The 21,952-nt window shown below is 39.2% G+C and overlaps 1 protein-coding gene across 4 annotated transcripts in view; it reads left to right on the top strand.

Annotated features, from left to right (window-relative positions):
• Positions 1–21,952, top strand: part of RAD51B (RAD51 paralog B) — a 589,871-nt gene that overhangs the window by 25,604 nt on the left and 542,315 nt on the right. For all 4 annotated transcript variants that reach the window (XR_008992458.1, XR_008992457.1, XM_057488368.1 and 1 more), the window contains exon 5: positions 7,155–7,291. Coding sequence is in view for 2 of the 4 variants with exons in the window: in XM_057488368.1 (XP_057344351.1) it covers positions 7,155–7,291 (137 nt within the window). In the remaining 2 variants the exon portion in view is untranslated. The remainder of the gene's footprint in view (positions 1–7,154; positions 7,292–21,952) is intronic.

Genomic DNA, 21,952 nt, shown 5'->3' with positions numbered 1-21,952 from the left:
CATGTAATGGTAGACCTCTCATATGAGATAATATAGACTAGAGCAGTGTCTCTCCATCCTATTTCCATTTCCATTATTGTCCCTAAGGAGCTTTTTAGACATTTTTTTCCTAATCAACCCCACGTTCTCCTCCATGAGATTTTAATGCCACAAATATACTGTGTGTCTGTTCATGTACTATATAATATATACTTTATACATAAAAAGAGTAAATTCCCTCCTCCACCCCTTCCCGGTTAAAACCAAGTTTTGCCCTTGTGGTAAGTATCACCCCTGCTCAGAATGCATGTAAAGATGTTAATGTGATTAGGTAAAATTAAAGTTGTATTTAAAGGGATCATCAAAAACAGTATTTTCATATTATAATCCAGATATTACAGGACTAGAGAACTGGTCCAAACTCATGTCAACAGACATACAGCATCTGCATATCTATTTCCAAGTACCTCAGAAAAGTAAACCTGTGAAGCACTGCCTAATCTTTACAACATTTAAGAGTGTTCATTATACCCAGTTCCTTGCTATAAATAATAAGAAACAGTGTCACACATTTCTACATTATTTGTATTTCCTGAGTCATTTTTATGGCTGTGTTCATGATTTAAGGAGACCAGGTGTCCTCTTTGAGTGGGGCCATTCTACTTTGGAAGTGACAATCCTACTATCCCAAAAAAGGTAGAGGCAGGTTGTGAGTCCCATTTTGGCATTCTGATTTTTCCTCAGGGCAGTTAAATGTTACACAGTTCTTTTTCTTTCTCATTGGCAGGATTAGCTATGGCCTACAAGATCACAGGAAATAATAAGGCAGAGGTTGTAAACTCAAATGCCTGCAAGGGCCAGGCATGGAATAGAAATGCCTAACAGTGAAGTATAAGATGTAGGTTCTTTATTAATTAGCTATGGCTGCTGCACTGCTTACAACACAGGAGACATTTCTTTTCTTGCTCATGGGTCTGCAGGTCTGCTAACCTGGGTCTCATCTCCTTCAAGCTATACTCAGGTTCAGGTCTGCTCCATGTGCAACAACAGTGGTGGGAAGACTAGAAAAGAGAGCTCTAACTGGTGTTCCTAGGATATAATCAGCTGACATGATTTCTTTATCCTGCTTAGTATTTGGAAAGGCCAAACCTCTGTCTTGATACAGGTATTAGCATATGTGGTTGATTGGGTCGTTGCTCCTCATTCTTCACACTTTTGATTTAGAGGGTGAACATCTTTCTCCATAAAAGGTTCATAGTCTTTTATATGCACACATTAAATGATTGTTTAATGAATGATTAAATCCCTTGATACAGATTGATTTCTTTTTTAATTGTGAAATTTGGGGTTCTTGTCATTTCTATGTCCTCTTGCCTTTTTTTTTCTATGTTCTCTTCCCTTCTCTTTTCCCTCCCTTCCCATGCATGTCCTTCAAAAACAGCAGTTGTCAATATGAAATACGAGGGTGTGGTGGGGAGAATCCAACATGTAAAATCTTCCATATGGTGATGTCAAGTAATTTAAGATCAAGGTTTCTTTCACAAGGAAAAAGTGCTCCCTGGTCTTTCTGAGATTGTTTGCTTTTTGTTTATTTGTTTCAGGATTTAGAAAGTTCATTATTCTTAAAATGAATTCTGTGGGTCTGAAGACCTAATATTTCTACTAATTGTAGAGCAAATGGAGACAACTCCTGGGGTTGGGAGGGGAGTCATTAAAAAAATGGCACAAAGTTTCCACATACTCTTCTCAGATCAGAACCAGGCAGTTCTTAAATCATCTGCAAAGTATTAGCTTGGCAGATTGCCCCATCCTGGTGCCTCCCTCTTGAAGGTGCGGAGAGTTGACTTGGTAAGATTTTGCGTCCTAACAGGTCTGGGTTTCACATTCATCTCAACTGTTTAATCTCATTTAAGATTAAAATTAGTAGGCATCATTTTTACTTTAGTACAATTAGACTTTATTTTCTTGGGAATAGTTCGCTTTCCTCCTTAAACCAATGATTAGTATTTGCTTCTTTGTTGGTACTTGAGAGAGATTCATAACTGGCTATTTTCTTCCAGGTCTTCTACATTCTCAGGTGGGGTTGAAACTCAGGCTCTATCAGTACAAAGCTAGTTGTATTTTACTGGTGTCTTCTGCTTGCAAATGTATTCGGTCTGACTTGCCAAGAAGCGAATAACTTTGTTGTCCTGGTTTGGCATGCTCTCTCTTCCTAACTGCCCTCGGAGACGAACCTGGGAACTGCACACAACTTGAAGTTTTGTGGTTTGGCTGTGAGAACTCAGAGCAAAACTATCTGAAGTTAAAAATTATTAATGTTGAAATGTTTTAACCCACTAAGTAAACTGAAAGAAATAATGAAACTTAACTCCAGTTGGCCCATCAGAGCATACATTTTTTTTGAGTCTAGGAAGGGAGGATAAAAAAATAGGAAGAAAATCTGAGGTTGCTAAAGAATTAGAAATCAGCTATTATAGCTTAAGTAAATGTTATTATCCAGATTTTATTGTGAAGTGAAACAAACAAAAAGAAAAAACAAACCAAACAAACTCAGAAGTCTTATAATGTAATTCACATGATGTTTTACTTCTCCCAAGAGTATACTGAATCAGTATCTAAAAACAACGAAGTAGGAAAAATGCAAGTTATACTGGTTTAAGTTTTCAGATTTTCTAAACCTGTTTTCCTTAAAGATGGAATAATAAATTAATGCCTTACATTTTCATGGTATTTGTTATGTTACTGCATATTTTCATATATATCAATTTTAATTAAAATGATGGCTTGTTTTACCTTTCCACTAAAAATCACAAAGCATTTAATGAGTTTAAGTTCATTAAATCTTAGACCATATCTAAAGCCTGGTATCTAGATGGTAGGCATAGAAAGGCAGTCCTCTGTTGCTCCATGAGTTTGCACTTTAATGAGTAACCATTTCTCATTTTCTAGATCCACTTTCAACTTTTATTGACAAAAGTTACCTTTGCTCTGACATCTGATGATTAATTTGACCCTCGTTGTCTTTGATAATGATGAAAAGTCTGTGAAAAATGTTTGGAGCTCTTTAAACCTAGCAGTCTCCAAACCAGAATGTCTAAGATGGCCCATTAAGTTGTGGGCCATTAGAAAATATTAGACTTTTATTGGTATTTCAGTCTAAAAAATGAAATAAACCTTAATTAATATTTAGTATACAGATTGAAACTGGCGTCCTCACTTGGTCTCTATGTCAGACTGTCACGTTCAGGTATAGTCCATGAGGAAAGGATACAGAAGATTGATGGGAGTACCTTGCTTGTATCTTTATTTTCAGCATATTTGGGTGAAGTGTAGTTCTACATATACCTAGTTAGGTGGATTTACAGATGTAACTAAACCAAATCTTGCAAAACAGACAAGTGGCATAAAAAGATTCCTGCAAAGAAATTGTATGTTGAAGACAGTATTAATAATGTGAGCAGAAATGAACCACATGCACATAAAAGAGCTGATGAATCTCCTTTGACTAATGAACTGCAAAGCAATGTCAGTCTAATCCCACCTGAGAAGACATCCCCCCAATTATGAAATAACAAAGAAGACAATTTCTTATATGGAATTGTATCCGTTACTGTTAACAACGCAACTTTCTCTGTTGTTTTGGAATTTCTCTTATATGGAATTATATCCATTATTGTTAACAATGCAACTTTCTCTGTTATTTTGTCCCTTGAAATGCTGGCTAATGATAGTAGGAAGCCATCATAACTAAGAAACAAACAAGCCAGGAAGACAGATTTCCACTTTTTTCAGTGACATTTAAAATCATGCGATACATAGTTCAGTATCTAGAAAAATTTCACTAAAATTAATGACAGATATTTAAAAGTCTCTTTTGAGTTTTGTTAATAGCAAAAGACCAAATGTAATACATTGTTAATAACATTAGGGACATACTTGTTCTTTCTTCCTGTTACAGTGAAATGGGTGAAATAAAACACAGGAAACAACATAGCAACAACTTAAGTGGATTCTTTTGTGAACAAATGCTTTCAGAAGATACAGAGAAATCATTGCAGATGATTTGAGGCATCAAGATTAAAACAAGTTATTCAATGTGGAATGATACTATATAATTAATGTACAGAAGTTTCTAACATGGCCCGGATTTTCATATTAGATTATGTTTCGGTAATGAAATACAGGTGGAACCAGATTTTTTGTGTGTGCCATTAAAGATGTGTCAGGGAGGGTATATTCTCAAAAATAAATGACTTCTTGAGTATGAAACAATGTCTTTGAGGAGAGTGCCTGGGGTAATGGTAGTGTTCTGACTTGATAGGGTTTTAGATTGCATATGTATTTGCATTTGCTGGAGCCAATCAAATGGTATACTTAAGATTGTGCATTACATTGTATGTAAAATTTATCTCAAAAGAAAAAAGAAACATACATGTTAAACTCAGGTTAATGGAATATGTGCCGAATTTTTAGGGGAAAGTATATTGATGACTTTGACTTTGAAATGCATTAAAAAAGCATAAAGTATTTATGGGTGCATAAAGGGAAGGGCTGATGGACAGATTAGTGTAGTGTAGTCTAGTCTAATAGTACAAATAATGTTAATGGCAGGTACAGACATTCCCTGTAAAATTCTTTGAATTTTTCTGTTGCATCATCCTTAGGCAATCTATAGCAAAATAAAAGTTGATGTCAAATGTGTGAAGAGTGCTTAGGAGGATATTGATGTTAATCTTTATAAAAACCTGGCTGGTAAAGTGTAAAATCTCTTTAGTACTCTGAAATGAGATGGGGAGTGGCCATGAAAATCATTTGAATTACAAGAGCTTCTTTGGTTACTTCTCAGCAAAGATTGTGAAAGAGTTGCTGAGTTCCAGGATGGGTGAATCATTTTTTTTTAATGAAAAGACAAGTTAAATTTGTTGATTTACATGACACATGGCTATGTAATATGCCTCAGAGCAGATTAAAACCAAACAACCAACCAGTGGACCACTCTTACCCATCCCATCAAAGTAAAGGTGATGTTTTAACAATGAGTGAGAAAGTAATTGCCTTTTTAAAGACAGAGGGTAAAATAGAGAGCATTTTTTAAATCACTGCTTGGAAATGTTTCTTTTATAATGTGGTGTTGTCAAGGATGTGTGTGTTTTATGAAAACTTTACCACCTGAACACTTTAAAAAACTTGTAACCGTATTTTCTGTACTGTTGAAAAACCTTCCAAATGAAGTTTCAGTTGATTTTTAAGTCAACTGTTAAGAAATGTTAAAATCCCGTATCTTCTGATTAGTTTGCAAGAACAATTGATTGACATGAGAGAAGATGGAAATTTATTAGCCAAAGTTCAATAAAGGCTTTTGCTAATTGATGGAAGATATTGAAAAAAGAAAATAGTGATGTAGTGAGGACAACAAATGATGAATTCCTTTAATTTTAGTCCTGGCATTTTTTAAATTATCCCTTTTTTAACTATATATCCATTGCAGTTAAGTACCGAAATAAGTGTAGGACCTGACATTTCAATCACTGAATTACATAGTCTTTAAATCAATATTTTAAAAATAATATAATTTCATTTGTTATTTTCATTACCATTGTTCCACTAAAAGTATTAATAATTAGTTTTATGAGAGTGAAAAGATCTGTACATCTAATCAATAAGATATGAAACTATTAAGTGCTTGTAATCTTTTCTTTTTTAATCCTTATTTTATGTATATTTTGTACTGCACAGAACATATTCGTAAAATAGTAGGTATATAATAAATATGCATATATTGGAGGGCATACTAAATTTTTTTGTTGGTTTGTATTTGGTTTGTCCAGATTGCATAATGAAAGAAGTTTGGAGATCCCTTTTCACTGGGCACTAATGATCTGGCAAACTGTTACTGGCAGCAGCAATGATTTATCCTTAAAGTCTAAATCACTGTTTTAGAGATTATAGATCAGTAAATAGCTTCTAACTTTTGAGCTTTTATTTTTTAATGTTGAACCTTGAGAAATGAAGTTTAGTTGTGGTCTAAATTCTACAAAAGTGGTTCTCAGAAGTGTAGAGGAACATCAGCATCCCCTGGGAACTTGTTAGAAATGCAGACTCTCTGGTCCAAACCCCAGACCTACTCAAGTGTGAGGGCCGCTGGTCTACATGCTTTAGGTTCATGGGCTGTCTCTGGTTCTATCTGCTTCATGATGTGTCCAAGACAGTTTCTTCATATCCACAGTATGTCTCTCAGTCTTAGCCCAGACTTTTTTTTTCATCTCTAACTGAGATAATCTTCTCTCCTTCTTCCATCTTCTTTTCCCTTCCTCCTACTATGAAGAATTGTTCTTTAGTGTTATTTTTACAAAAGGGATAGATAGTCCTTCGGTTCTTAAAATTTGGATGCCAGAGCCAATGTAACAAATAACACGTGTTCAAAAGGGATTATTTTAACATTTCCAAATTAACTTCTGTTAACTACTTCATTTGACTTGAATGTACATGCAATTAATGTCCTATTCTTTTCCATCTATACCCTCTTGATTTAAAATTTTATGATCAAAATAGCTTTCCACCAACTAAAACTTTAAAATATATGCGTAAACATATGAATCAACTAGATTCAGCAATTGTTGATTCTGTTATATTTGCTTTATCTCTTATTACACACACACACACACACTTTTTTTTGTGGAACTGTTTGAAAGTAAATTGTGTACATCAGTACCTTTCACCACTAAATACTTTACTCTTAAGAATAAAGATTAAAGTAGCTTATAAGGGGATTAGTACAAAATTGTTTTGAAAGGACAGTTCATAACAAGTGCTAAATCGATTATTGAAGCCTGTTAAATATTTTCAAGATCCTTCTATAAATATCTTAATGAGGAAAAGGTATAGAACTCCAAGTTGTGGGTGTATGAATGAATCCTCCAGCCTTTCTGAACCAAAGTTTTTCATCTGAACTGTGGAACACGGAAGATGATTTGAGCGACTATTTTCTTATTTCTCCCAAGGATGGTATAACAAGTACCAATCCAGATGCATAGGAGAGGAGCTAGTTTATTATATACAATGAACCTAGGTTAGTTGGGCTGTGTATGTGGCAAGTTCTTAAAAGGAACTTGCTTTGACTTTTGCTGTGTCTGACTGGTTTGTGATGTTTACACAAATAACTTTTTTTTTTTTAGATTACAGGGCCACCAGGTTGTGGAAAAACTCAATTTTGTATGATGATGAGCATTTTGGCTACATTGCCCACCAACATGGGAGGATTAGAAGGCGCTGTTGTGTACATTGACACAGAGTCAGCATTTAGTGCTGAAAGGTAGGAGATTTTTATGGTTTTTCCATAATAAGGCTTTATTTTTATAACTTGTATACAGCATGTAAAATTTTCAAATAGGTTAACATTTACCTCTTTTTTTTTTTTTGAGAACACAGAATGCTAGATAATGTTTTACAGTAATTTTCCTTTTAAAATTGACACAGGAAGCAGTTTCTTCTTTTATTGAAGTATAGTTGATAAACAATATTATATTGGTTTCAAGTATACAACATAGTGGTTCAACAATTACACACATTATTAAATCCTCACCCCAACTAGTGCAGTTACTGTCAACATAGGAAGATATTATAGAATCACTGGCTATATTCTTCATGCTGCCCTACTATCCCTGAGACCAACTTACATTATGATTAAGATTTTTGTGCCCCTTTATCCCTCTTACCCTCCCCACAACCTGCCCCACCCACCCACCCCAACCCCTCTCCCATGGTAGCCACTAGTCACTTCTCAGTGTCTTGAGTCTACTGCTATTTTGTTCATTCTGTTCTGTTTTCTTTTTATATTCTACAACCAAGTGAAATCATATGGCATTTGTCCTTCTCCACTTGCTTTATTTCACTTAGCATAATAGCTTCTAGGTCCATCCTAGAAGTTGTCGCAAAAGGCAGAATTTCTTTCTTTTTGGGGGGCTGAATAATTTTCCATTGTGTATATGTACCACATATTCTTTATTCATCTGTTAATGGACACTTCATTTGCTTCCATATCTTGGCTACTGTAATTAATGTGGCAATAAACATAGGGCATATGTCTTTTTGAATCAGGGATTTTGTTTTCTTCAGGTAAAATTCTAGGAGAGGAATTACTGTGTTGTATGGTATTTCTAGTTTTAGTTTTTTGAGGAATCTTCATACTGCTTTCCATAGTGGCACGAAGCAGTTTCTTTTTGTCTTTTCTATCCCTTTCTTTTTGTTTTAAATGGGGTCCTGGATAAACTGTGTTCTGCAGAAAGTCGAGAAGGAAGCAGTTCAAGAAACAGAGGGAAAAATATAAGTGAAAAATGGGGAAGAGGGAAAATTAGTAAGAAAGACAAAAGGTAAGCTGCCTTGTAACTAATTTCTAGTTGGAAGTAAAATATTAGTGAATAGAAAAATTACAAATTTCAAAACATTTAAAAAAAATTTTTATTTTGGTATCATTAATCTACAATTACAGAAAGAACATTATGTTTACTAGGCTACCCCCTTCACCAAGTCCCCCCAACATACCCCTTCACAGTCACTGTCCATCTGCGTAGTAAGATGCTGTAAAATCAGTACTTATCTTCTCTGTGTTGCGCAGCCCTCCCCGTGCCCCCCCACACACTATACATCCTAATCATAATGCCCTCTTTCTTTTTCCCCGCCCTTATCCCTCCCTTCCCACCCATCCTCCCCAGTCCCTTTCCCTTTGGTAACTGTTAGTCCATTCTTGGGTTCTGTGATTCTGCTGCTGTTTCGTTCCTTCAGTTTTTCTTTGTTCTTATACTCCACATATGAGTGAAATCATTTGGTACTTGACTTTCTCTGCCTGGCTTATTTCACTGAGCATAATACCCTCTAGCTCCATCCATGTTGTTGTGAATGGTAGGATCTGTTTTTTTCTTATGGCTGTGTAATATTCTATTGTGTATATGTACCACATCTTCTTTATCCATTCATCTACTGATGGACACTTAGGTTGCTTCCATTTCTTGGCTATTGTAAACAGTGCAGCGATAAACATAGGGGTGCATCTGTCTTTTTCAAACTGGAGTGCTGTATTCTTATGGTAAATTCCTAGAAGTGGAATTCCTGGTGTTTCCACAAAATAGAAGTGGTATTTCTATTTTGAGCATTCTGAGGAACCTCCATACTGCTTTCCACAATGGTTGAACTAGTTTACATTCCCACCAGCAGTGTAGGAAGGTTCCCCTTTCTCCACAACCTCGCCAACATTTGTTGTTGTTTGTCTTTTCGATGATGGCGATCCTTACTGGTGTGAGGTGATATCTCATTGTGGTTTTAATTTGCATTTCTCTGATGATTAGCGATGTGGAGCATCTTTTCATGTGTCTGTTGGCCACCTGGATTTCTTCTTTAGAGAACTGTCTATTCAGCTACTCTGCCCATTTTTAAATTGGATTATTTGCTTTTTTGTTTGTTGAGGCATGTGAGCTCTTTATATATTTTGGATGTCAATCCTTTATCGGATCTGTCATTTATGAATATATTCTCCCATACTGTAGGGTACCTTTTTGTTGTATTGATGGTGTCCTTTGCTGTACAGAAGCTTTTTAGCTTGATATAGTCCCACTTGTTCATTTTTGCCTTTGTTTCCCTTGCCCGGGGAGATATGTTCATGAAGAAGTCACTCATGTTTATGTCTGTGAGATTTTTGCCTATGTTTTTTTCTAAGAGTTTTATGTTTTCATGACTTACATTCAGGTCTTTGATTCATTTGGAGTTTACTTTTGTGTATGGGGTTAGACAGTGATCCAGTTTCATTCTCTTACATGTAGCTGTCCAGTTTTGCCAGCACCATCTGTTGAAGAGACTGTCATTTCCCCATTGTATGTCCATGGCTCCTTTATCAAATATTAATTGGCCATATATGTTTGGGTTAATGTCTGGAGTCTCTGTTCTGTTCCACTGGTCTGTGGCTCTGTTCTTGTGCCAGTACCAAATTGTCTTGATTACGGTGGCTTTGTAGTAGAGCTTGAAGTTGGGGAGTGAGATCCCCCCCCACTTTATTCTTCCTTCTCAGGATTGCATTGGCTATTCGGGATCTTTGACGGTTCCATATGAATTTTTGAACTATTTGTTCCAGTTCATTGAAGAATGCTGTTGGTAATTTGATAGGGATTGCATCGAATCTATATATTGCTTTGGGCAGGATGGTCATTTTGACGATATTAATTCTTCCTAGCCAGGAGCATGGGATGAGTTTCCATTTGTTAGTGACCTCTTTAATTTCTCTTAAGAGTGTCTTGTAGTTTTCAGGGTATAGGTCTTTCACTTACTTGGTTAAGTTTATTCCTAGGTATTTTATTCTTTTTGATGCTATTGTGAATGGAATTGTTTTCCTGATTTCTCTTTCTATTAGTTCATTGTTAATGTATAGGAAAGTACAGATTTCTGTGTGTTAATTTTGTATCGTGCAACTTTGCTGAATTCTGATATTAGTTCTAGTAGTTTTGCAGTGAAGTCTTTAGGGGTTTTTATGTACAATATCATGTCATCTGCAAATAGTGACAGTTTGACTTCTTCTTTACCAATCTGGATTCCTTGTATTTCTTTGTTCTGTCTGATTGCTGTGGCTAGGACCTCCAGTACCATGTTGAATAGCAGTGGGGAGAGTGGGCATCCCTGTCTTGTTCCCGATCTCAGAGGAAAAGCTTTCAGCCTCTCGTTGTTCAATATGATGTTAACTGTGGGTTTATCATATATGGCCTTTATTATGTTGAGGTACTTGCCCTCTATGCCCATTTTGTTGAGAGTTTTTATCATGAATGGATGTTGAATTTTGTCAAATGCTTTTTCAGCATCTATGGAGATGATCATGTGGTTTTTGTCCTTCTTTTTGTTAATGTGGTGGATGATGTTGATGGATTTTCAAATGTTCTACCATCCTTGCATCCCTGGGATGAATCCCACTTGGTCATGGTGTATGATCCTCTTGATGTATTTTTGAATTTTTGCTAATATTTTGTTGAGTATTTTTGCATCTACATTCATCAGGGATATTGGTCTGTAGTTTTCTTTTTTGGTGGGGTCTTTGTCTGGTTTTGGTATTAGATGATGTTGGCTTCATAGAATGAGTTTGGGAGTATTCCCTCCTCTTCTAGTTTTTGGAAAACTTTAAGGAGAATGGGTGTTATGTCTTCTCTGTATGTTTGATAAAATTCCGAGGTAAATCCACCTGGCCCAGGGGTTTTGTTCTTGGGTAGTTTTTTGATTACCAATTCAATTTTGTTGCTTGTAATTGGTCTGTTTAGATTTTCTGTTTCTTTCTGGGTCAGTCTTGGAAGGTTGTATTTTTCTAAGGAGTTGTCCATTTCTCCTAGGTTTCCCAGCTTGTTAGCATATAGGTTTTCATAGTATTCTCTAATAATTCTTTGTATTTCTGTGGGGTCCGTCGTGATTTTCCCTTTCTTGTTTCTAATTCTGTTGATGTGTGTTGACTCTCTTTTTCTCTTAATAAGTCTGGCTAGAGGCTTATCTATTTTGTTTATTTTCTTGAAGAACCAGCTCTTGGTTTCACTGATTTTTTCTATTGTTTTATTCTTCTCAATTTTATTTATTTCTTCTCTGATCTTTGTTATGTCCCTCCGTCTGCTGACCTTAGGCCTCATTTGTTTTTCTTTTTCCAATTTCGATAAAAAGTTTCAAAACATTTTTTGACAGAGAAATATTTCACTTTAATCTTTGAAATAGTATGGTATTTAATATGAGGCATACTGACAGGAACTGTGTTTTAGGCTTGGAAAAAAAAAATTTCCTTAGTTTGACAAGGACCTTTAACATGCCATGAGAGAGGCATTCTCTCTTGTGTAATTCTCTATCTGAAGATACGTCTTATGATTGACACTCATAAGCAGGAATATTTATACATCTGGAGACTGATTCAATTCTGTTCTCTTAGTCAAGTATAGTATAGGTATAGTCCTTCAAGTCTTTCTTTAACTATACCATTACTAATCAGATCTCTCTTTTATTTCTCTCTAAGAATGCTATTTAGATGAAAGTGTATTTCCTGACTAGATACATTTCAAATGGATTATTTTGCCCAGAGCTTATTTGTTTTGTTTGACTTCTCTTGGTTATCTATTCTTTCTAAGTATTTGCCACTGTTTTGTTAGCTCTTTGAGTTTGTGTCATATCTTTGTATCTTCAAAGTTAAATCCAGTGACTGATGCATATTAACTGCCCAGAAAATGTTTGCTAAATAAAGAATTGACAAGTGTTACTCTCAGAATGTGAAATCCAGATATCATTTCCTACTAAAAGGGATGAGGGTTCCTTGGGGGTAATGGCTGATTCTAGCTCTGGAGCAGGAAATGTTTCAGTCGAGTCTGAAACATGTCAGATAGCAAAGAAGCTCTCAAAGTCTACTTAGGGGACTGTCAGAAGGACTCAGCAGTCAGTCTGAAGAGGCTCTTACTGGTCAAAGATGAAACAGATTGTGCCCAAAAAGAATAATAATGGCAGTGAATTAAAAGACATGAAATATGTTTAAATCCATGAGTCTATAATATAAGAAGTGAAAAGCAACTAATTGATCACTATTGGAGGATTCTGGAGAAGCAATTCATTATTTTGAAAGTGAGTTAAAAAGAAAAGAAATTACCTTCTAGTCTTCTTTTTCTTTATGAACTGTATTACTGAGTAAAAAATAGGTCTTTTTGTAGAAGTATTCTGGTAATACATGAAGGAGACTGATAGAATGTCACCAAATTACAAACCCTAACAATCTAATGGATCTAGGCATTGAATATTTTGACATAATAAGAAATAATATAGTTTGTCTTCATCCTGGTTCTTGGCAAAATAACTTCTATAACCTCTGGAATTTCTGAGTGATAGAATGAGAAGAGCAATTTGCTATTCGTAATTAGCCCCTTTCAACCATACCTGAGTTTATGGTAATAAGATGATTCTTGCTGGGTCCCTAGATAGCTTCAGCTGGTGGCTGGTGTCCAGAGGAACCCACTATGTTGTTATAGGGCTGGAACTTTAGCCCACCTCTCAACCTCTGAGGAGGAACAAGGGGCTGGATCTGGTTAATAGCCAATGGCCAATGATTTAATCATGCCCTTGTAATGGGGTTTGTGAAAACATCTCTAAATGATAGAATTTGGAGGCCTTCTGGGGTTTTGAACATACCATGGTGTTGGGAGGGTGGTGTGCCCAGGTGGGGTATGGAGGCTCCACACCCCTGTCCCCATACCTTACTCTATGCATCTCTTCCATCTGGCTGATCCTGGATTGTATCCTTTATGATGAATCAGTAATAGTAAAGTGCCTTCCTGAGTTCTGTGAGACATTCTAGCAAATTATTGAAGTTGAGGAGGCAGTCATGGGAACCCTCGGTTTATAGCTGGCTGGTCAGAAATACCAGAGGCCTGGGCCTTGCGATCGGTGTCTGAAGTGGGGGTAGTCTTGTGGGACTGAGCCCTTAACCTGCGGGGTCTGAGCTGGCTCCTGGTAGTTAGTATCAGTATTGAATGGACTTCTAGGACACCCAGTTGGTGTACACAGGGAATTTGGTGTGAAAAACCCTCACTTTGGTGTTTAAAGTGTTGTTAGTAAAAAAGTTCAAAACATAAAAGGCTGCCAGCGTCACAAAAAGACAACAGGTCATTGTGGTGCCCCCTGATGGAAGAACAGTCAAACCTGAATGTGGTCAGCCTTTCAGATCCAACTACCAGTTCACAACATACACAGAGGAGAGAGGGTATGTCAAACTATGGAAGGATACAGTCAGCAAAATCCAAACTGTGCGAAATGTTGGGACAAACAACATGGTTTACTTAACAAATACATGGTTAAGATTGAAAAGAGAGTTGGAGAAGAAACCTTTGGATTAAAAGATGTATTTCTTTCATCACCTTTTACCCCTTAAACTTAAATGATGTTATATGTCGATTATATCTGAATAAAGCTGGGGAAAAAAGTTATATCGATCAATTGCAATGTGATGAACTTACTTGGAAATTAAACAAATAAACGGTAAAAAAAAAAAAAAAAGTGCACCAAGAACCAGAAGCATAAGCATATGAGACCCCTGGAAATCTGAACACTGAAATGTATTTGGTACTAAAGCTGGTAAAGACATTGGTTCATTCAGGTTGTGCTAAGGTTTGTATGGTACCATACTCCTAGAAGAATTTTGTTCCATTCCCACCAAGAATTATAAGGTGCATTGGTAACACAGACACTCCTGTATGCAGCATGGCATCGAAGCCATAACTGCCATTGGAGGGTTTCTACTTCATCGCCTGTGGCTACCACTGTACTTTCCAAGGCAGCAAGTTGGCTCTCTATCTTTATATCAATGTCTTCCTGAGTTTTTAGAGTTTGAGAGGTGTTATGAGCCAACTGATTAACATAGTAGGCAGTGTGTATGGATTGTGAGAGAGCCACAGCTGCAGTAATAGCAGTGATGAGGATAGAAATATCAGCCACTGATCCAGCAATTATGAGTCCAATAGCTCTCCAGCTTCTAGAGAGCTCATTCTTCATTTCTACAATGGCTTGTGTTCCCAGGTCATCATACCATGGTTCAGATAGATTAAAGGGCAACATAATATATGGTGGTTGGGAAAGAACTTAGACATTCTTCCCTTTGTTCCAGGTAGACACACATGTGGTTAGATTGCAGTTTATGCAGGTAATGTTATACAACTTTCCTTGGAAAGAGACAGTAAAAGTTCCTACAAGCAGCATATATGGGGGTTGTATGCAGGTTCGTACCCCATAAGGACGTATAAGATGTGAGGCAGTCGAAGAGCAGGAGGAAAAGTTAACATAGTCTGTGGTGGCCCAAATACACCACAACTGGTGTTGCATCTCATGCTGTGAGGTGGTAAAAATTGGTGTTATATATCCTTCAGGTGTCATCCCATTTTGAACAGGTCCAGTTAAGTGATGGGACCAGTCAAACACTAATTCTGAGGAATGACTAAATTTGTGTTGGGCAGCCAGAGGGTGAGCACAGCCTACCCAACAGATGAATTTTTCCAATTCTACATTGGTAGTGTTTGTGCAGTAAGGTAAAGGAGGATGAGCTGGGGCCACAACAATGGTGGTAGCGGGTAGCCCTACAGAAGAGACAGTGGATAGGTATCTGTCAAGGTCCCAGGGCCCAGTAATGGTAGCTACCTGGGCACCTCCTGCAGTAGTATTAATTACATGTCCTAGCAATAAGCATCCATCCATGGGTTGGTGGACTCCACATAAAGGAGGATCCACTGTCTGTCCAGAAAAATTAAATAGCGCTGATTGCTGCCAGCGCGGCCCATTTGGTCCTGGATGCCCTCCCAGGACCCGGGAGTCAGTAACAGATACCGGGACCGATTCATCACCCCAGGTAACTGAGTGTAACACTGGGGGATTTGGATAAAAGGTCCAGTAGGTCTCTCCTTGTACCAATCCCACCTGGATGGTAACAATGGTGAGCATCGCCAGAGACAGCTTATCTGGGGTCAGAGTCAGATCTTGTCATCTGATCATCACCTGTCTTTCCTGAGTCAGCCTGTTGAGCTGTCCCCACATCGGACGATGGGCTCTCTGCATTTGTTGTGATGTTGGGTGTTGGACTTCTGGGGAGGTACTCATCCTCACCTTGAGAGTTGACCGCTGTATGATGATGTTTGACCAGTTGCTTGGGAGCCAACGAGGACCTGCAGCAGACTTGGGGAAACACAAACATGACCTCTCCCCCAGATAAATACTGGGTCAGGTTCTTGCCAAAGACCCGTGAGGGGGTCTTTCCATTTGACTAATGCAAATTTGTTGTTCCGAGGTGTCCAAAATCTGTCTGCTGCTGTGAGGCCTTGCTCATCCACTGAAAGAAAATTTAATGTAAATAAAGCAAGGTTTAGTTGGTTTGTGGGGTAGGTCCCATATTTTCCCCCTTTCTGTTTAAATAATTGGTTTTTAGATGTGAGGTGGGCTTTTTCCACCATACCGTGGCCTTGAGGGTTGTAGGGAATTCCTGTTATGTGTTGTATTTGAAAAGTGGAACAGAAATGTTGGAAAGGCTTGACCTGTGTATCCAGGCCCGCTATCAGTTTTAGTCATTTTAGGAATACCCATGATGGAGAAGGTGTATAGACAATGAGAAATAATGTGCTCACTGGCTTCTCCCATACGGGGGGAAGCACACCTGAAACCAGAGTAATTATCATGGGAAACGTGAATGAAAGGTGTATTTTAAAAGGACGGGACGTGGGTAACATCCATTTGCCAGATTTGATTTGGAACCAGGCCTTGAGGGTTGCTACCAAGAGGTGTTGTAGGCAATAAAGAGGGACAATTTTGGCATGAGTGAACTATCTGTCTAGCCTGTTCTTGGGTAATTCCAAACTTTTAAGAGTCCAGGAATTTTGATGAAATAGCCGATGAGAGTGTTGAGTGGCTGAGAGTGGAGAGTCCAAGATTGAAGTTACAACCTGAAGAGGGAGCTCACAGGCAGCAGCATCAGCAGCTGTACTGCCAGCAGTTAGAGGTCCAGGAAGACCGGTGTGTGCACGAAGATGTCCAACATACACCGGACGGGTTCTCTGTCTAAGAGCTAACTGAGCTCTATGAAAAAGTTCGAAGATTTCTTCAGTAGTGGCATGAGAAACAATGGCTGTTTCCATGGTATGGAATACTGTGACTACATATTTATTATCAGTGTAGATGTTAAGGGATCGGTTGTTCTGGGTATAACTGGAGCCCTCAGAGCACAGCTTCTAGCTCCACCCTTTGGGCGGAGCATGGAGAGTGCAACGAGAGCGAGGGCCATCAGGGGCGTGAACAGTGGTGGTATCTGAACTGGATCCGTCCCTATAAACGGTGATTGCATTGGGATAGGTGCACAACGCATAATTCTGGGAAAGGTCACAGGAGTGTCCTTAAGAAACTGTAAAAGTTTGTTAGATGGGTAATGGCAATCAACTTTTCCAGGAAAATTTGCAAAATCTAGCTGCCATTCCTCAGAAGTGGACCATAACCAAGCCTGTTGCTGAGCATTGTAAGGAACAATAATGAAGGAAGGTTCAGCAGCCATAAGCTGCCAAAGCCAAGCCCTGGCTTTTCGAACTACATCATACACTAAGATATGATAAGGAGTAAGATGTTGAAAGGGGAATTTGGGAGATGAACCCATTCAAGTGGACCTGTGGGTTGCCATAAAACACCAGTAGGAGTTGGGATAGTAGTGCAAACAATAACAGAGACAGGTGCCTGGGGATCCAGGCAAAGCACCTGAACACACTGAATAGCATCTTCAACAAGGTTTAAAGCATTTTTGCTTTAGGTGTTAATTATCTAGAGGAAGAAGTACCGGGGTCACCCTGAAGAATTTGAAAAAGAGATTGCAATTGTCCCTTAGTAAGTTTTAGAAAAGGTCATAGCCAATTAATGTCTCCAAATAATTTCTGGAAATCGTTCAGGGTATTTAAGTGCCTAGTTCTTATTTCCACCTTTTGTGGCTGAACAATCAATCCTCTGTAAGATACAAGGTCCCAAATAAGAGAAAGGAACTTGCGTTTGCATCTTTTCAGGAGCAATGTGGAGTCCATGGGCATCCAACTGTATTTTAAGTAGTCCATAAAGCTGAGACAAAACTGCAGGGTTAGCATGGGAACAGAGAATGTCATCCATATATATAATGGATAATGTATGCTTACAGGTATTTTCACATACCACTTGAGTGGCCTGTGCTACAAATATTTGACACAAGGTGGGGCTGTTATCCATTCCTTGTGGAAGCATTTTCCAGTAGTATCTTTTCATAGACTCTTTAAAGTTAACTGAAGGCAAGCTAAAGGCAAAGCATTCTCTGTCCTCTGGATGTAAAGGGATAGAGAAGAAACAGTCTTTCAAGTTAATCACAATGAGGGAGTGTTTCCAAGGGATCATGGTAGGGGAGGGCAGTCCCCGTTGGGGTGCTCCCATTGTAACTGACAGCATTAATTTTGTGTGGGTCCTGTAGGAGCCTCCAGCGACCAGATTGTTTCTTTTTTATCACAAAGATTGGAGTGTTCCAAGGTCTAAGAGGTTCCTCAATATGTCCAGCTTCTAATTGTTCGAACACTAGCTGTTGAGCAATTTGCAGTTTCTCCTGAGTCAGGGGTCATTGGTTCACCCAGATGGGCTCATCAGTTAACCATTGTATTTTAGAGGCTGTCAGTGTTAGGGAGGCAGGAGATACCAAGGCCCCTAGGGCAAATTTGGATAGTATTCTACGCCAGACCCATCCCGCACGGCTGTGGGGAGATTGGGTGTGACCGACCTTGGCCCTCACTTTCCAGACCAATGTTGGGTACATGCCTTTGATTCAGCATCATCTGAGCAACTTGAGGACTAGGGCTATAGAGTAAAACTGACATTTGAGTTAAAATATCTTGTCCCCATAAATTAACAGCAAGATGGTCAAGGACGAAGGGTTGGAAAGTACCTGTGTGTCCCTCTTTGTCTGATCAGGTTAACATCTGGGAAGTTTGTAGAGGACCCTGTGCCATACCAATACCTTGCAAATCAGTCATAGCTTTTCAGGTGGGCCAAGTGGTGGGCCAGTGCTATGATGAAATGATGGACACATCAGCTCCAGTATCCACAAGGCCTTTAAAACATTTTCCATCAATCTGAAGAGTTAAAGTAGGTCGTTCAAGTTCTACTTGTTGTTGGACCCAAAAGGCATCCGAGGAACCAAAGCCTCAGTTCCCTCTTGTCTGAGAAGACTGACATTGGCCAGTTTGCATAAAAGGCAGCATAACAAGTTGGGCTACATGGTCAGAGGATAACATTTGTATAATTCTGAAAGGTGACCAACATATAACTTTAATTTTACCCATGTAGTCATAGTCTATGACTCCAGGCTGCACTTGTAGTTCTTTTAAGTTCCATCTACTCCTGCCTAAAACAAGGCCTACTGTACTAGGAGGTAACGGGCCATATATTCCAGCAGGACTAACTTGTCATCCCATATCAGGAGTCAGTATGAATCTGGAGGAGGGACTGAGGCCCAATCCTGCACTTCCTGGGGTCGCTCAACAAAGTTGTTGGATTCTGTTGCGTTGAGGAAAGCAATTGAGAGAGTCATGGACAGGGCCCCCATTGTTCTCCGGGGCCAGGGTGGGCCCTGCCGGGAGTTTCCTGACAGTGGTAGTCCCTGAACATCAGTTTGTGATCTACCTTCCTTGGCCCAATGCTTGTCTCAGCGGCACCAAGGGCAAACACCTGGGTCTCTAATTAGTTTTTCCTGGGGCAAGATGGTAGGAGGTGTAGTCGGACAGCCCTTAGGTTAAGGAATCTCTAGCAAAATGGCCAAATTGTCCGCAGTGAAAACATCCACTTTTAAGATGGTATTTCGTCCCTTGTTGGTGTGTCGGGCTGAATGTTTTGTGTAATGTGGCCGCCAATGTTGCACCCTGCATGTAAGAAGTTCCCACGTCTGCACAAAGTTTGATAAAGTCAGAAAGAGTTCCCTTTTTTCTATAAGGCTGAATTAGACCCTGACATGTACTGTTAGCATTTTCATAGGCTAGTTAAGAACAGTTCCAGCCTCAGAATCAGAAACTACTCTGGATATTGCCTATAGTAAGCCAGATACAAATTTCTGAAATGGCTCATCTGGGCCTTGCTGAATGCTGCTGAGCTCCTCAGTTTTGGCTCCTGCAGTGGGCAGGCTCCTTCAAGCCTTGCTTCTGCAAATGTTAATTTGCTGATATGCCTGTCCATCAAGGCATAATACTGCCCTTCTCCAGTCAACATATCCAGACTGATGGGAATGTTATGTATTCGATTTCTATTGGCCTGTTGTACACATACGTCTACAAATTCACTTTTCTATAACAAATAATCACCTCCAGTGAGACATGCCTTAGCAAGCATTCTCCACTCATTAGGAATCAGAGCTTCAGTTGATATTACTTCCAAGAGAGTGAGGGTAAAAAGAGCAGTTGAGCCATATTGAGAGCAGGACTGCTTGAGCTCCTTCAAAGCTTTTGAAAGGGATAGGACTATAATCTCTGACATTTCTGTCTTCCTCCCGCCTTTCAATAACTGGTAGACAGAGGGAGTGGAACTCAGATGTGTCCTCACCCCGCCTTTGGGCTTCTCGGATGCTACGCTGCAAAGCTGAGCAGCGAGTGGGACTGGGAGTCTCTCTGATAATAACAGGAATGGAGGTGCGGAGGGGGTTCCCTGCTTGCATCTTATGGCTCCAGATGATTGCAGGATTTTAGGGGAAGACACTTTCAATTTTTGAAAAGCAGTCAACAGATCCAGTGTTGGAGGGAGGTGTCAAGGTGTTAGAGGATTTTGTGTCTCCCCCTCCTTCCGTCTTGGACTCTGAGGAGTCAAACTCTTCCTGCTCACAGTATGGGTCTTCCTGGTCACCATATTGAACACCATGGTGCCTATTCCCAGGAAGCTCCTCCTCACACTGCTGTACCTCTGTTAACAACTTTTGGTCATATTCAGGAGGTGGTGGTGGTAGCTCATTGCCTTGTTCATATTTGGGAGGTAACGGCTCACAGTCCATGGGGGCTGTAGCATGAGCCAAAGCCCTCATAACCGGTGACTGTTACAACTGCTCAACTATAGAGCTTCCCTCCGGAAGTCTATCAGGCAAACAGGTAACCTCGGGGATGGATCTAAACCTTCCTTTACTAAATTCCACACAGCAAACGTATATACAAGGAAAGTTCTGAGGCCCATTAAGGGTGAAGCGCTGTTTAAGCTGCAGCCCCACCTTTTGCCAAGTTTGCTCATTTATGGTCCCTTCTCCGGAGAACCAGGGGCAAGTTTCCTACACAAAGGCTAGAAAAGATTCTAGCTGCTGGCGGCATATTTTACTGCCGTGGGCACGAAGCATAGCTTTAAACATATGTACAAAAATTTCTCGGTCCTTTGACCTGGACTGCCTCATGTTTATAGCTTTAAGCATATATACAAAGATTTTATGGTCCTTTGACCTGGACAGTCCTCCAGCCCTGTCTGTCCCATGTTTTACTCCTGACTCTATTGCTCCTGTACAGCCCTCCAGACTATATATATTGCTGTACCTTATGAGTCGACGAGCGCCTGCCCCGTAGGGCCCCCTCTGGGAGTCTCCTCACTTAAGGTTGCTGTCACTCTGTTCTCAGGTCCCTGTTTGGGTGCCACCTGCGGAGGCCAGCTCTGCAAACCAGCTGAACTTGAACCTGAGAGGGGTGGATGGGAGATTAAGAAGACACAGAAATAGATACAAAAAAGACACAGAAACCAAAGTTGGGATCAGGAGGTTCACCGACCACTGGTGGTGAAACAGTGGTGCGGTTTTATTTTTGAGCACAGCTTATATACAGGCTCGTAATGATATAACTTCCGGGCTGATCTCCTATCTGGTGATAATCTCTTTTGGATCTGGTGATTTTGCTTCTGGCCCTCCACAAGGGTGTCTTCTTAAGGAGTAAATTTTTGCATGATTCCATTTTGTCAGTGTTACAATTCAGAGTAGGTTAAAAATCATACCAGTGGATTTGGTGAAATCCAGCATGAATATAGTAGTAGGTAACTAGTCTACATTTTCCCAATGAATTTGTGGGGATTTTGGCTTATTTTTGTTTGTCTTTCCTTATAGCCTTAATTATCTACTTTTTGCGTATTTTTCTTCAGTATTTACATATTTTTCTTCAGTATCTTTTCCTGCCTATATGCATATTAGTACTTGTATCAGAGTCAGGTTAAAAAAATAAAGAGGTAGCATTTTTAGTCCTTTTGTTGGAATTATGTTGCATAATTCACAAGGAGCTCTTGTGAGGGTCTTTGGAAGATAGGGGTCGACTTTTATAGTATTTCTACTTTTCTAGTGTATTCTCCACAGGGTTTCAAAGTGTGGTCATCTGGCTGCCACATGGAATGCACTTTCAGGTTTGGTGATAGGATCAGGTGGAATCAAAAGTACCACTGCTCTTTTGTATAGACG

The sequence above is a fragment of the Manis pentadactyla genome, chromosome 11, assembly GCF_030020395.1.
Source record: "Manis pentadactyla isolate mManPen7 chromosome 11, mManPen7.hap1, whole genome shotgun sequence".
In the NCBI taxonomy this organism is placed as follows: domain Eukaryota; kingdom Metazoa; phylum Chordata; class Mammalia; order Pholidota; family Manidae; genus Manis; species Manis pentadactyla.
This window is presented reverse-complemented; position numbering and strand designations above follow the sequence as displayed.